The sequence below is a fragment of the Falco biarmicus genome, chromosome 9 (genome assembly GCF_023638135.1).
Source record: "Falco biarmicus isolate bFalBia1 chromosome 9, bFalBia1.pri, whole genome shotgun sequence".
Classification (NCBI taxonomy): Eukaryota; Metazoa; Chordata; class Aves; order Falconiformes; family Falconidae; genus Falco; species Falco biarmicus.
In genome coordinates this window covers 10,817,159-10,833,527 of record NC_079296.1, presented here as the reverse complement: position 1 = coordinate 10,833,527, position 16,369 = coordinate 10,817,159, and the positions used below count along the sequence as shown (strand labels likewise).

The window sequence follows — 16,369 nt, the reverse complement described above, 5'->3', positions numbered from 1 at the left end:
TAGCCAGACCTCAGGCAGGTCTCCAATGAACTGATTAACAAATCATTTCTTTTCCCTGCTGCTATCTTCTCCTTTTTTAGAAGCAGAACCCGAGGTCGACAACCTTCTGGTTTCAGATGCTACTCCAGATGGCTTCCGTCTGTCCTGGACTGCAGACGATGGGGTTTTCAACAGTTTTGTTCTAAAAATCAGGGATACCAAAAGGAGATCTGATCCACTCGAACTAATAGTACCAGGCCACGAGCGCACCCAGGATATAACAGGGCTGAAAGAGGGCACTGAATACGAAATTGAGCTCTATGGAGTTAGCAGTGGACGACGTTCCCAACCCGTAAATGCAGTAGCAACCACAGGTATTGTCTTTGCAGTAGGAAAAGTGTAACATGTTCACGCCTGTTTCTTTCAGCATCTCTCCTTTGCACAGCCAGCTCAAGCTGCTCCTGAGGTGTTCCAGCTGCCCGCTGCACGTCCCTTAGCCGAGTTACTGCTCCCATGTGCTGTAGTTATTTATAATCAGTCAGCTCTGATTCCTTAGTTTCATCACTGTCTATATAATGTGGTTTTATTTCATTACTTTCTTCATTTGGAATTAGGCAGCAGTCTAGCAATGAAAGCACTGGCTCTGGGGTCCAAGAAATACTTTCTTTGTATCACCCTGTTTCAGTGATTCACTGTGACTAATTGCATATCGCCACTATACAACAATTTACCTCCCCAGAAAGGGGGTACAACAAAATTAATTTGCCAGAGCTATTGAGGAGTTTATTTGTGGCTTGATCAGCAAAAGACTAAGCACCCTTAACTTGGACTGATCTTACCAAAAGCAAGATGTTCTCAGTAATTCAACATGAAGTTGAGTTTCTTGCAAAATCAAAACTTTGAACTCTCTCAGCAGAAGTTTCTATATATTCTCATTCTTGTCTATCAAAAATCCTGATGTAAATTAGCTTAGTGTCTTACCCAGGTAAAATAATCCAGAAGAAAAGATGCAGGTATGCCTGCCAATTCATACATTTTTTTTTTTTAAAAAAAATAAATACCAAGGCCTTAATCCTCAATTGCAACATGCCAGTTCCCCAAAGCTGGATTTCTGGCCTTTCATAGTCTCACATTAATGAAGCAACATTGTAAACATAACTGCAAATATCTTCTGTCTGAAGTTAGCCTAAACCTTTCTACATTTCTGAAAAATTTCCACTGGAGCAGAGCTTCATTTTCTCAGTGGCAGGGAGGAGGACATTCTTGCTGCTCATAGCTGGAATATTTTTTCTTCTATAATTTTTCTATGAAAGTGTGCAGATACTAGTCAAGTAAAAAGCTCTTGAAGTTTATGTTGAAATTCTTAAATTAATTTAAACAAACAAAAAAGGTTCATAATTCGAAGCATTTCATTTTAGCACTTTTGAATGAAGCTTTTGATTTTTTTTCCACCAAAATTATGGTTTCATTTTGAAACATATTGAAATCTAAAGCAAATGAAGGAACATTCTTCAACCCAAATTGACTCTTTTAAAAATTTTGAGCTTGCTGATATGAAAACAGTTATTTTAAATCAACCCAGTTCCTGGAGAAGGGCAAGGAGCACGAAACAAGTAAGTTCAGTGCATGAGAAAGCCAAGAGAAATGGATACAAGAGGCATTTGCCCAACTATAGCAGTGTCCTCCAGACAGCACATAGAAAAAGGACAATAATAACTCAGTATTTTCCTGAAATAGCAGGGCCTCATGATTTAACTTAATGTCTGTGGTGCCACTTGTTAGCATGGAAAGGCACATTTCTGACCAGCTCAGTGACTGGCATCACATTCCCTGAATAAACAGCAAGGGCATATGTACACTCACGCAGACATTTACATGGAGCAGAACGTGCATCCATCACAAGCCGCTGTCCCCCAGGCTCGTGGGGAGCTCATAATGGAGAGGGATGTTTAAATTCAGCTGCACTTGTTAGCAGCATCTCCCCGTTTTCACTGACTTCCAGGATATTTATGGTAAACCACTAGGAGTTGTCATTTTGCTTATGACTACATTCTTATTCGGTTATTTAAGGGAGATTTAGTACATGTCACCTACTGAAGCCAATAGCCCCAAAGATGTTTGTCAGATGTAAATAGCCCATGGATAATTGATAATAGAGCTGGAGCCACAAAAATCCAGCTAAATAATTTGGACTGCAGGTTGCACAACATCGAGTAGCTGGGCTGCCAAGGCATCTAACTAATGTCTTTTTTAGGAGTTGATTATTACACAAACATATGTATATTTATAGCATTTCCAGTCTGGTTGCAAAGAAATATTTCTGTCCCTGAAAGGGGTAGCTCAGACAGGCTTAGATTCAGTCTTACTTTCTTCTGCCTGTGTACAAGTTATGAGTGAGCAAGAAATAAATTAGCTAGCAAGTCTTTAGCTTTAGTAGAGGAGATAGTAAAATAACAGTGGGAATAAAGCTAGCAAACAGGCCAGCAAACCTAAACTGAACATATCAGGGAAATGAAGGCAGAAAAATAATCTAGATTGAAAATCCTTCTCTATTTATCACTTGCAGCTTCCCCCTTCTTACTTACCTGGGCACATACCCTTCGTATACACAAATGCAGTCTTAGGGGATCAGGTCCTCAGTTGATGTAACTGGTGCAGCTGAGGGGGTCTGGTTTGAGCATCCCAAGCCATCCTCACCGAGGGTCTGTACAGCACCCACCCGCCTGCCATGAGGAGAGAGGAAATATCTTGCAGTGCTTGCCTTTTGCTGCCTTGTCCTCCTCTGTGGTTTCCTTTCCTTCTTCCTTTTGTAAGAAGAAGTCGGCAAGGCAGTTGATCAAGTGACAGCCGTGGGCTTCGGATGTGGAAGGGATGAGCAGGTTAGGACTGGCATTTGCTATTTTGTCCATGCAGCTTGTGTTGGTCCTGCATGGTGACTTGCCTAGAGGCTGAGATGATGTCCCTTGCTGCCATCACACCAGGAATGTGGTGTGAAACTGCTGGGCAGGAGAAGTAACAATGAAGTCTGTCTTCCCATACCCATCGCTAATAGCTCTTCCTCCATTATTTACCCATGTGTACAAGTGAACAGCAAGAGTTTTTCCCCCAGAACTGCTGATAATAATGCTGTTAAAAGGCTATCCTCTTCGGGGTGATGATGGTACCCATTCTCCCTACCCTCTGCATTTGTTTGTCACTTTAGCCTCATCAGTTCTGCTGTGATAGAAGACAATTATAAAATCACCATAGTGCAAGGCACCATCATACAGATCTGCAGTGTCTAATCAAGTTGGCACAAGGGAGTTTGTCCTCTGATGCTCTCAGAGGGACAGTGTCTTTCCAAAATTCATGTGTATAATGTCTGTTAAGGTGCAATTCAGCCCTCACTGGGGGACCACAACACAGGTATGTGCCATTTAATATCCTTGGTCGGAAGTGTGAGTCTTGTGTTGCTACTTTCCTCCTCTTCTAATGGAGTTTTGCCACACTGTTGACGGCATTTTTTATCTGAGATGGTCACAGAACACTTTACATGCTCTTTATTACATGATAAATGCAACCTGGTGCTTCCTGTTGCTTAGGAGAAGAAAGTCAGGGAACGCTCTGCTATAGTCTGTTAGGAATGCAAGAACAATTTTTTTGCAAACAAACCCAACAAACCAAAGAGTAGCAGCTCCTTAGGTATCATGAGTGCTTTAGCAACCTCACAGGAAAGTTCTGTCTCTCCTACAGCTAATGGGGAGTGATGCTGGAGGACAATGCTAATTACCTGTGTCTGCCCAACAGATGTACTGTGGTTTTTTATAACAGAAGCATGCTGGCCATCTTTTCTGCCTGCTTAATTTTGGCTTTCAGGGAGACCAAGAAGATGGTTTCATTTGCTCCTTTCTAATTTCCCTCTGCTCAAAGGTACCACCCTCTTAAATCTCTGGGACTCGTTCCAGGACTGATGCTTGCTCTGGCGGTCCATTATACTGCCTCTGCCAGGTTTGCTCCCGGGAAAGTAGCTGCAGTTGGGGTACCTGGGTATATGGAACTCTCACATAGTCAAGGCCCTTCTTACTACTGTTTGTTATGCAGTTCAGATTCTGGTACAGAAAACAAGCACGAAGCCCATGAAAGCGTGCACAGCAGAGCCCAAGTAGGATGGATTGGGTACTTTTTTTCCTGGTAAAAGCTGGAATTCCCCATATGTATGAAAATGAACTGCTGATCCATCTCTTTGGTCTCCAGAGTCATCACTAGCACTTTTCTCTAGTCACTAAGGGCACCTACAATGTGCAACAAAATCAATGTGATTTTCACTTCTCTCTCTTTCCCAGGTTTCCTTTATGCTCTTGTTTTCTTCAGACTGTACCTAGATCAGTAGCAACTTTGTGTGCCATTGTAGCTTTACTAATCCCACCTTGCTTCCTTCATTATCTTTAATTCTTTTCTTTCTTTTGGCTTTTCCATGAGAGCAAACCCCATGAATGCAACATGTTTAGTGAGCTCCAGAGTAATAATTTACATTTCTCTTGAGAGCTCTGTTGTTTATCTTTCCCTGCCTTTCAGTTGATTTAGGGCTTTGCTGCTAAAGCTTTGGGGACACATGGAACAAGCAGCCCTCTGACTTCTTTCCCGCAGACACGTTCTTTCCAAGCTATTTCAAGCATGGTCGCTTTTTTCTCCTCTTGCCTTTCCTTCCCCTGCCCTCAGCCTGTCTTCACCGCTCTTAATGTAGCTGATGTTGAGTATCGGTGCTCTTTGTGCTAATGGGCTACTCTGTGTGGGCTGTTTATTTTTTTAATACACATCAGGGTTGTTTTGGTTACAGTCAAAAAAACAAATTGGAAGTGAGATGCTCAATGTAAACTTTGAAGTAGCAGCTCTCTTTACCGTGTCCTTCCAGAAGCCCTTTCCATGTTTTTTGCAGTAGCTTAAATAGGTCTTGAACTGGAATGTTTCAAATCAGTGTTGGTTTGCATCATAAGATTGGGTCATTTGGGCAAAACTGGGCTTTCTTAGCCCAGCTTACTGATCCAATTTATGGGGGCAATAGTAGTGCTCAGGTTCATATGGGGAAAGGTTGGGTTGTATAACAAAAATCTGCAGGGGAACCACAAGTGCCTTCTTCACAACGGTTGTACTTGGATATCCTCTGGATGTATGTGTTTGAATATACCTAGAAAATTCGTGGTCTCAGATAAAGATTCCAAGGAGAAAATCTAGTCACCTCTAGTTTGAAGCCAACAAAACTTACAGGCAGCTAGTGCTTGAGAGGAGAGACCCCTGACGAACTCACGCACCTGAGTCCAGGTCTTTTTTAAGCATCCTAGAATAAAAACTTTATGATCAGAAAGAGAGACCTCTCCACTGCTAAGGGCTGCCACGGCTGTGTGTCACAGCTGCGGCTCTGATACTCAATGGAAAGTCTAAAAACCATCCCAGTGAAATTGAGGTAGAAAAAAAATATAAACATAATGATACCTGAGTAATAGGTGGCATTCCTGTAAGGGTTCCTCCATACCTTTCTGTAACACTGAAATCTCTGTTACCTCTATGTACACAATATGCCAATATGTGTCTGGGGTATTTTTATGCTATGCACTACTGCAACATTACTGAAAAAGGAAAATTTAGACCAAATAGATTGCTGCTGTCAGTATGTAATAACACCGTTAACTGTTTGGTGCTCCCTGCATTAGTGTTGTTTAGGACAGAATATTGATAGCATCAGCTCTTGGGGTAGGGGGTAAGACAAATCAGAGTTCCAGCACTAAGAACTGATAAGCAATTATTTACCTTTCCTTTCTATGTGGTGTGTGTGTGTTCTTTGTTCTCCACTGACAGTTGTTGGATCTCCCAAGGGAATTTCTTTCTCTGACATCACGGAAAACTCTGCTACAGTCAGCTGGACACCCCCTCGCAGCCGCGTGGAGAGCTACCGGATAACCTATGTCCCCATCACAGGAGGTAACTGTGCAGAGGGACGGGGAGGAAGGTGACAAAAGGGAGAGAAGAAAGGGTTTGTTGTGCCAATATCCATTTCTCAGTGCATCTCCCAGCTCACCTTACACAGATCATTTCTTTCTTCAAACTGCTGACCAGGAATGTGGATGTGGATACATGGTCCCAGTGAGCCAACCTCTGTCTCGGCAGTGTCCTACATCCCATGGACAAGACTTGTAAGGGTGCTCAGAGCTGAGTACTGGAATCGTTGGTACCCTAATAGGGTCATGTTCACAAAAATCTAGATTCCCCCTGAGCCTCCTAAGTAAGGATTTCTTTCCAAACTGTCTCGTTATTTTGTAGGCACTTTATGAGCTAAGCATATGTGAAAAAATGGCCCTTGGAAACAATAATCGTAGTTCATGGTTATAATAGTTTTCCAAGGCAGTGATTTTCTTAGAGCTCCCCAATGTTGTTTTATTCCATCCATTATATCTTGGTTTTAGTGTTCATTTTAAAAAACTTCCTATACTTAAACAGGTTTTTAGCATAACTTGGGGACATCTTTGAATGGAAACAGCTACACAGCAAACACTACAGATGTCAGAACTATAAAAGACATGCTATTGACTAAGACAAGTAAAGACACAAGCCTTTAGAAAATACAGTATGTAAGCATGCACACAACTTTAAATATATAGTTGTCCCACAGAAGAAAAGGAGCAATCCGCTATCATAAAGTTAGGCACTTGTCTAAGTGCTTTCCTGGAATAAACCCAGAATCTGAAACAAATATGTGTCCTAAGTCCTCACCCACATATACAGCACCTCTTAAAATGATATATACTGTATCCTTATTTGAAATGAGATGGGTGAAAGAGAAACTTCTAGCCCTTACCAGAAACAAGGCAGATCGAAGTTGCGAGTCCTGTCCTCTTGCAGGTGTATGAATTTCCATGTAGAGTACATTGTGTTTTCACCTTACATCTCATTTGTAAAATCCTGTTTTTCTGAACAGAAATGTTAATTTTTCCTTACTGTTGGCATACCATTAGGAATGAATAGAAACCAATGTCTTAGATTTACATGTCATGGCAGCAATATTTTTTCCTGAGGCTACCCTTTGACATCGGTGATTGTAACTAACTAGGGAAAATTCACCACCTCCTGTACAAGTAGGTGCATGTTGGTCAAAATGTCTTTAGCTTGAAACACATCCTTCAAGCATTTCCTGGAGTATTGTGTCACTAATCCCTTGGCATTTGGCTTCATCCTAGGTACTCCAAATGTTGTTACAGTCGATGGAAGCAAGACAAGGACCAAGCTGGTGAAGTTAGTGCCAGGTGTAGACTACAATGTTAGTATCATCTCCGTGAAAGGCTTTGAAGAAAGTGAACCCATCTCTGGCACTCTGAAAACAGGTGATAAATAAAGAGCAAATAGCAGTTTTTCCAATGTGTTGTCTGTGCCGTAGGAGAGGCTGGGGAACTGGAGCTGCAGACCCACTGAAATCCCATTTTTGCTGTCCTTTTGCCTACTCTTTCTTTGTGCCTCTGTATTTCAGATGAGACTAGAAATTGCAAGTGATCAGGCTCCCATCTGCTTAGTGCTGATGCTCAACTTCCAGTGAGACAGAGACAATTCACATAGTTACAGTCCTAATACATCAGAAAAAAAACCAGAAGCTACTTAACACTATTTTACAGACAAGGGAGCAAAGTGCCAGCTCAGCTGAGCAGCTCAGACCAGTTTTTGTTGTGGACTCAGACTCTCCCAGGTTCCAGACTGTGTGCTAAGAGTAAAAACATTCTCTCTCCTGTTTTTTTTTCTTTAACGCAGCAGCTTTAAATATCCCTGCAGGCAATGAGGGTTCACCGCCTCTGCTGACCCCACCCTGCAGTCTCCATCATTCATTCTTATTTTGGGGGGGAGCAAGTATCCAGAGAACAGAGGCAAGGAACAAGTTGACGAGTATTGGATACTAACATGAAATGTCTAAGCCCATCCCAGCCGTACTGGAGGCAGATATCTATCCTAGTTCAGGGAGAGCATAAAGCCATGTGCAAAGCAGAGTCCTGTGAGGAAGCAAGGCAGGCCGTGTGGGGATTTTGGATGGTTGGCTGCCTGTTTGATTGGTTTATTTTTAAACATGCAGGGCAAGCCGGTGGAAGGTCATGGTGGTGATCAGTTGCTGTCATATTAATTCTTTTTCCCAGCTCTGCCTCCCAAGTTTGCTCCAAAAAAGCAGCCCAGATTTCGGGGTGTTGAGAGAAATATGTCAGCTCTGACAGAGTCGTTAAGATTGACGATATCAAGACTGATCTGAGAACATGGTTATGGCTGTTCCCAGTGTTTAATCCAGACATTGACCCCCCCTTTCCAGCCGAGGCATTTGATGTCTCTTTACAGGCACTGACGTCTTTCCTGCAGAGCTCCACTATTCCAAAGGCAATCAGAAAAGCTGCATCAAGCAGCAGTGTTTGTGCATTTTGTATCATATATTTACAACAGAGCATTGCACAGAGCCAAGAACATTTGTCAAATGTCAAATTCCTTCAATTTGTTATTCTCTTCCTTTCAGCTCTGGACAGCCCGTCAGGTCTAGTAGTGGTGAACATCACAGATGCTGAGGCTCTGGCGACCTGGCAGCCAGCGATTGCTGCTGTGGATAATTACGTTGTCTCCTACGCTTCTGAGGACGGTGAGGAGTTAGTGATGGGTCCGGGAGCTGACAGCGGTACAGCTCTCGAAGGATGCTCCGAAATGGGTGCAGCGACGTGACTCCAGGAAGATGGCAGGGGGCTGTTATTTGAGGGAAACATTTTAAAAACTGTCATTTCAGTTAGGCATTCCCAATTCAGATGTGAGCAGAGGTAACAAGATTCTTGAAAAGATGGCGTTATAATTCATATGAACACTAGAGAGTGCTAATACTTCTCGCTAAAGTACTCTGGTAGTAATTCAGAATCAGCACAGGTGAGAGCAGGGAGATGGGCTCTGGGCTTTTACTATTTTGCTCTTGCTCCCCAGCTAGTAAAAAATAAAATAAAATAAAATTAAAAAATCACTGAGTGGAGTGTGAAGTTGAGTACATCATGACATGTCTGAATAATGCTGGGATCTGTTCTGTTTTGTGTTTTCTTCTTAGAACCAGAAGTTACCCAGATGGTATCAGGAAACACTGTGGAGTATGACCTGAAGGGCCTTCGACCTGCAACTGAGTATACGCTGAGTATCCATGCGCTGAAGGACACACAGAAGAGTGAAACCCTCTCCACTCAGTTTACTACAGGTGCTATGTCCCACCTCACTGCAGGGGAGAGCAACCCTCTCCACTCAGTTTACTACCGGTGCTATGTCCCACCTCACTGCAGGGGAGAGCTGCCATCTCTTTTAGTCCCTCCTGGCTTACGTTTCTCTAATACCAGCAAGAGACCCAGCACGTTGTGCTTTTTTTAGTAGAAACCTGAATTTGGGTAGCATTTGCACCAACTTTTCTCAGGTGGAAGGCTGGCGTGACTGATCCAGAAGGTGGTTTTCTGTCACCATTTCTACAGATTCTCAAACAAAGCAGGAGCAAGAGCTCTTCTTTGGGGCTGATGCTGAAATACCAATGCTGAAGGTATCCAGCTAGTTTCATACTTAGGGCTTTCCAGGAGCATCAATGAAATCATGGACATTTCTTGTTTTCCTCACTGTTACTTGGCTTGTCCCAGGGCAAAGGAGCCAAGAGCCAAGTCTTACAAATTCCATGTTATAATTACAGTGAAGAAGGGAAGCTGTAGCCAGACCAAGTATGAAAAATTTTCCTGTCCAAAAGAGGTGTCATTGAAACCAAAGATTTTCTTCCTGGGAATATATAAATACCAATCCCTCTTCTTGTGTGAAACAATGAAAGGCACAATTTTGTTTCAAAAGACATTTTGATGCAACTGCTTATAAAGTGCCTGACACAAGCCAATACTTAGACTTAGATAAAGTAAATACCTTTATTTCAAAACTTCCAATGGGAAAATTACTGTTTGATTACAAAATGTAGGTTGTAATATTTTTCAATTTCAAATTTCTGGGGAGAAAATGTTTGCTTTCCTGTTTTAATATACTGTCCATAAAGATAGCCTGAGTACTAAACTTCATATAGATGTGATTTTAATTGATCCTTTGTCTCCATCAGGACTGGATGCTCCAAGAGATTTAAGTGCCACTGAGGTTCAGTCAGAAACAGCTGTGTTGACTTGGAGGCCTCCTCGTGCTCCTGTCACTGGTTATCTCCTGATCTACGAGTCCGTTGATGGCAGAGTCAAGGTAGAGCACTTGTAACAAAACCAGAAGGGCTGTGCCTCAGAACTGGGCAGCAGAGATGCTCTGAAGCATCCAGCAATGGAACAGAATCATACGCCTTAAGATAAACACGGTAAAATACAAAGTGCCTGTTTCAGTGCCTGCTTGAACACAAATGCATTCCAAACCTGAGTAAGTACTTTCCTATATCACAGCCTGAAACAAGCTCAATTGCAGCCAGAATTTCAACCGTCATCTCTCCACAATATGGATAAAAGCACAAGCAGCCGTTTTCCCTCATTCCAAACCTGTACCATAGGATAAACTCAGACACCTCAAAAAATGGGATTCCCCTTTCCAAACTCAGGAGAACGCACCCCTCTGCAAGGGAGGTGTCTAAGGCAGGATGGATCTCCTTGGAAAGTGCCTCTTGCTCCCCAATAATTTTATTATGTTCCTAAATAACTAGATTACACTGGTTGCTTAAATGAGGTAAATCCCAGCAAAAAATTGCAAATAATTTTGGATGTCCAGCCTGGTACATCAGAAAGGGTTTTGAGTTTCAAGAAGGTGAATCCCCTAAGCATACTGAAAACCAGTCCTTTAAAGTTACAGAAAAGCAGCCTTTGGAAGACTGCAGTATATTTCCTTGTCCTAAAGGGTGATTATTCTTGATTTTTTATGAGTTTCACAAACAAATCTATACAATGGGTATGTTTAGGGCATGTAAACTTTTATGCTAACTTGCTTTTATATCACACAATTTATACATTATGATGGTAAACATTCATTTCCAGGCAACTTTTCTCGAACTTCTAAAGGAAGTTTGCTTAATAAAAATCTTAGAGGAATAGAAGTTTTGTATTAAATAATTTAGATCGTTAAAAATACCATAAATAATTACCACAAAAAAATAATGTGACAAACTAAAATAAATAACAGTTCTGGTCATTATGATTTGCTCACTGAGGTTTACCTGTATTATTTCTCCTCTCCACAGGAAGTCATCCTAAACCCCGAGACAACTTCTTACAGCCTCACGGAGCTGAGCCCATCTACTCAGTACACGGTGAAACTCCAGGCGCTGAGCGGATCCCTGAAGAGCAAAACAATCCAGACTCTTTTCACCACAAGTAAGGCCTTTAGAGCACACGCACAGCTGAAGGAACATATAAGTTACTGCTCTCAGGGCAGAGCAGGCACAGATCTCATAGAAGATTTTTACTCCAACTGTCAGTATGTGCTTCATTTTGCTTGTAGTGTCAGTGCAAAAGTCCCTGTTCCCCCTGAGCTGCAGTGTCACCTGCTTTCACCAGACTGGCAGGATGAAATTATTTTCTTTATATCCATCCACATTACGTCTCTAGTCCTCTCTCTGATGAAACATCCTATCTTTCCCGCGTAAAATTTGGAAAGGAACATTGCTCTTTAAAATCCCAGCTGACACCCTGATTGACCTCTGTATTGACGCATAGCAAGTGCTTAAAACAAATCAGCATTTGAAGTTGAAATGAAGCAAACCACATACACACACATACACAAACCAGTTCAGTGGTCCAAGGAGATGCATTTCTGGACAGGCTGTTTTCTACTCTTTCTGAGATCAGTTTTCATAAAGCCACACAGCATTTGTTCCAGCTCTAAGAGGACAGCTCTCCAGTGAGCAGAATGCAAGAGTAGATTGGGTTCTCTGAAGGTCACTTCACAGCTGACGTTAAAAGAAAAAGTTGTTCAGTATTAACTGTGAAACCTCACCTGTTGTTTGTCTCACTTTCCATGGTTTCCAGCCTTTTAGAACCAGCAGGACCTTCAGCCGTTCCCATTGTCCCTTCTGTCACTTGGACCGTCAGCCCAAGGGCTCACAGAAGTGCTGATGAAAGCGACACATCCCCGACCCTGCTCACAGTCACTCCTTGTGCAGAGCAGGATAAACTCTACCACCAGGCAACAAAACCACAACCAGATATTGGAGAATTAAACCTGGGTGTATTTAAGCAACAGTTGGGAAACTGACCGCAAGCAGGGACTTAACGGGGTGCCTTTGCCCATACAAACAGGGTGTCAGCCGCATTCAGGCAGATGCTTAAGCCTGGCCTCAACTCGAAACATGCATTTGTGTGCTGTTAAGTTAGAGGGAGAGAGCTACTTTCCTCCGAATCCAGGAGCTGATGCAAATTCTGTAGCTGAGGCAGCGGCAGGGATGGCCAGCACTCTGGAAAGGGAGCAACAACCACCCCGTGAACAGCCACAGTTCAAACTCTCCAACAGGCACACCTAGAACTTCACTTAATTGGACCATTGACTGAAAAGTTAATAGCCTGAGTGAATTTAAAAAGTAAAAAGAAAAGCTTTTTAGGGGGTTAGAAATTGTTCTGACTGGAATGATGCTATTAGCTTGTTAGAAAGAAATGCTTAATGACATTTCCCTGTAGTTTCAACTGTTAGTGTTTGCTTTGTTTTTTGAAAGTTTTGTAACATATTTAATATTGTACTTGCTGGCAAAATACTACCAATCTTTTTATTTTTCATTGTAATCCTGTCTTTGTATTTCCCCCTCCTTTTTCTATGACATTATCAGGGTTTGGTAGGTTTGGTTTTACCCAAAAGTTGCTGTGAACACAGCTCATGCCATTTCAGTATTTAGCTGGCGGATGCATTCCCATCATAGCAGGGAGTAGTTAGGCGGCATTCACAGCACTTAAAAAGTGTAGACAGATGTGCAAAAGCATATTCAAAAGAAAAATTTACATCATCTGCTGTTTACTGTGAATCTTCTACATGTAGGATAGCAATTACAACCCCGTTCCTGCACTATGTACTTGGCTGTGCCATTGACCCCAAACAGATTTTCGTGAGTCATCTATATTCAACAAATTCCTTGTAACTGCTGATTTCTTAAGGACTTTTTTCTCTTTTTGTGTGTGTGCAGCTGGTCTTCTCTATCCTTACCCCAAAGATTGCTCCCAGGCTCTCCTGAATGGAGAAACCACCTCTGGGATCTACACAATTTACTTGAACGGGGACAAGGCTCAGCCTCTGCAAGTCTTCTGCGACATGGGCGAGGACGGCGGCGGCTGGATTGTGAGTAAGGGGGAGAGCCCACCACCACCCTTACGTGTATCTGCCTGTACTAAGGGCAGGGTTAGCACATCCCATCCCTGTTCACCTACAGCATCCCTCATAGTGCTCTCTTATCAGAGTAGGGATGACTTGGCTGTAAATTTGGGGAATTTTATCTCAGGTAGGACACCTAGGTGTCTAGAACAAGCTTACCAGCTCTTTCTGTAGGTGGAGGGGGGAGCTGGAGGAGAGGAGAGAGACCATCCAAAGGATGGGTCACATCAGTGGTTTCAGCACCTAGGAAAAGCACTGATCTCTCTCCATTGGCTATAGGGGATGCTGAAATTACCATCTTAGATCAGATACACACCTTCTAAATAGCTAATTAGGTGAGAGGAGGGTGGACTGACTATTTGGATGAGAAAGACAGTGAAGGAGATTTAATCACAGGCCAGAAAAATCAGGTGTTCAGCAGCCACGGGGCATGGTGGTGAGCCCGGCAAGGGACACATCCCACCTGGACAACAAATGAATGGCAATAAACTCACCAGCTCTCTGCACTGACAGCCTCGAATTTGGACATGCCAGAGGGACCCAGGGCACAGAAAGAAAAGAAGGAGCTGGAGAAATGCATGGCTAGGGGACTGAGGGATGTAAAAAGTCTTGGCTGAGAAATGGAGAAGTGCAAGAGGCTGTTAAAAAAGCAGAGAGCATCGTGCAGGGAATGAGCCTGGGTACCCAACAGAGAAACTAGACACTCCAAGCCAGCAGGGAGCATTCAGCAGTCGTGGTACAACCCAGCAGCTGCTCCGGGTGGTAAAGGCAGGGCAGCAGTGACGCCAGGCTCTGCGTTTGGCAAAGCCACATCACTAGTGCCCTTTCTGCCCAAGGCACTCTGTCGGTGACGCTGCTTGTGGCCATGGTTGTAGGTGTTCCTGAGGCGTCAAAACGGAAAGGAGGATTTCTACAAGAACTGGAAGTCTTATGTGGCTGGGTTTGGAGATCCTCAGGATGAATTCTGGATAGGTAAGTGTCAAGAATTTGTCTTTCTTAAAAAGAAAAGATGAAGGGCAGCCCAAAAGATTAGGAGCCTCTTGGAAGCCTCCGCTTAGCTGGCAAGGATATTTGTAAAGGGGACGGTAACCTGGCTGAGGGAGGCTGAGGAGAGCATGTGAGGGAGACTGGAACTGCCAGGTCCAAGCCAGTCCCCACAGCTGCAGGTCACAGCTGTCACATTTCTTGGGTCACCAAACATAGCATACCAGTGCTCACTGGGGCTCCGTAGAGAGTCAGAAGGCAGCCTGAGAAGCAACAGCAAACCTTCTGCCTGTACTTCCAGAACACCCGCAGCAACACAGGCGTATGACTGAATGAAGCAAAGTGGGGAAAAGAGAAGGAAAAAGCAATTTTTTTCAAAGATTGTGCTACATTTTATTTGGTTGTAAAATGAAAAGCAGCGATGATCACACAGCACAACTTTGATTGCTTTTCCCAACGGGCTACCTTGTGCCGTGGTTTGAAGGGAAGAGGTCTCCCAGCCAGCCTGGGTTTAGCTGTTTGCTGTTGTGCTAACAGCTGAAATAGCTCACTTCCCTCACCAGTCTGTATGCCCTGTTGTATCTATACAGGCCAGTATGACCCTCTTTATGGGATAATGTGACGGTAGAGAAATAAACACGGGGAGACAAATGAATTGTTCATTTACATCCACAGGCCTGGAGAACCTCCACAAAATCACTTCTCAGGGCCAGTACGAGCTGCGTGTGGATCTGCGGGACAAAGGTGAGACAGCTTATGCTGTCTATGACAGGTTCAGCGTTGGAGACTCAAAGAGCAGATACCGGCTAAGAGTGGATGGGTACAGTGGCACAGCAGGTGAGATGAAAGCTTTTTTTTTGCTTCTGATTTGCAGTTTCCTCCCAGTTGACTCAAGATAACTGTGAATGTTGCAGATCAGTGTCACAGCAGGTACCTCTTATACGTTAGGTGTTTGAAAATATAAACATATCAATATATTTTATGTTTCCATTTTAAATCTTCCAATCATTTAGGTGCCACATTTTATGGCATGCTTATGACAGAATATAAACAAGTGTATTAAACAGCCATATAACTCATTTGGCTGATGCTTGGCTGTCATTTATACAGCTAAGAATAGCTTGGCACAGCCTCGTGTCTTCTCAGCCGAATATGCGGCAGAGTCCTGCTATAACATGATTTTTAATTTTGCTGAACAAATCATCTGCCTTTTGTAATTACACTGGGGCAAACCCTGCAGCACTTAGTGAGTCCTCATCAGGGCTTCACAGGATTAAAAGATAAATCCAGCTCCAGAGGATGTCTTGAAAAGAGATTTTGCTGCTAGGTGCATAAAAAAAGACCACAGAGATGTGTATGTATGGACTCTGCCCTGTGACCATCACATGAACTTTATGCACAGTCTATAGGGTTACAGACAAAGAATATGCAGCAGTAGTAGAATTAATGTCTATTTGAGGCAAACACACTGGTGCAGAGCAGTAGTAGCTGCTATAGTTAGTAGGATTCAATTCTACTACTACCTTTTCCTAAGCATCCAGGCTGAGGATTAATGGATGGAGCAACGTAGATAGTAAGGCATGAATGGGAGCTCTGCCTCAGGCGTACACCCAAGGCTGGTCCTCTTGCACCCACCTGTAAATGGGCACCTGGCCCCTGGGAGTGGGAGGTCAGTGCTAGGCAGCCATCTCTCTGTCTGTGTTTCCAGCTAAAGAAGATGGGTGGCTTTACTGCATGGGCCAGGGAAGTGTGGAGACTCCTTTGGTCTTGATTCACTCCTTGCGGAGGTCTCTGGACCTGCTTTGTTCACACTGCCTTCTGTACAGGGCCAAGATCCAGCTTTCAGCACAAAATGCAGAAAAATTGAGCTGCATAAAAATACACTTAATAAATTGGGGATTAGAGACCACCTGGGAAAATATTTTTACTTGCTTCCAACAATAAAAATTGTCACTTCCTTCTGTATTAAAACAAGTCAATTTTTAAAAACATAGATACACAGTCAGGCTTCACAGATGGTGCATGGCATGGTCCAAACATTTTCTGTAGAACGGTCACTCCTATGTGATTTAAACCAGGC

General features: G+C 43.1%; 1 protein-coding gene across 4 annotated transcripts in view; it reads left to right on the top strand.

Annotated features, from left to right (window-relative positions):
- The window catches only part of TNC (tenascin C), a 72,284-nt gene that overhangs the window by 53,890 nt on the left and 2,025 nt on the right, over window positions 1-16,369 (top strand). For all 4 annotated transcript variants that reach the window (XM_056350983.1, XM_056350985.1, XM_056350984.1 and 1 more), the window contains 10 exons: window positions 81-353; window positions 5,812-5,934; window positions 7,188-7,331; window positions 8,492-8,611; window positions 9,059-9,202; window positions 10,085-10,215; window positions 11,192-11,324; window positions 13,121-13,272; window positions 14,181-14,277; window positions 14,965-15,126. In XM_056350983.1, the coding sequence (XP_056206958.1) occupies window positions 81-353; window positions 5,812-5,934; window positions 7,188-7,331; window positions 8,492-8,611; window positions 9,059-9,202; window positions 10,085-10,215; window positions 11,192-11,324; window positions 13,121-13,272; window positions 14,181-14,277; window positions 14,965-15,126 (1,479 nt within the window). The remainder of the gene's footprint in view (window positions 1-80; window positions 354-5,811; window positions 5,935-7,187; window positions 7,332-8,491; window positions 8,612-9,058; window positions 9,203-10,084; window positions 10,216-11,191; window positions 11,325-13,120; window positions 13,273-14,180; window positions 14,278-14,964; window positions 15,127-16,369) is intronic.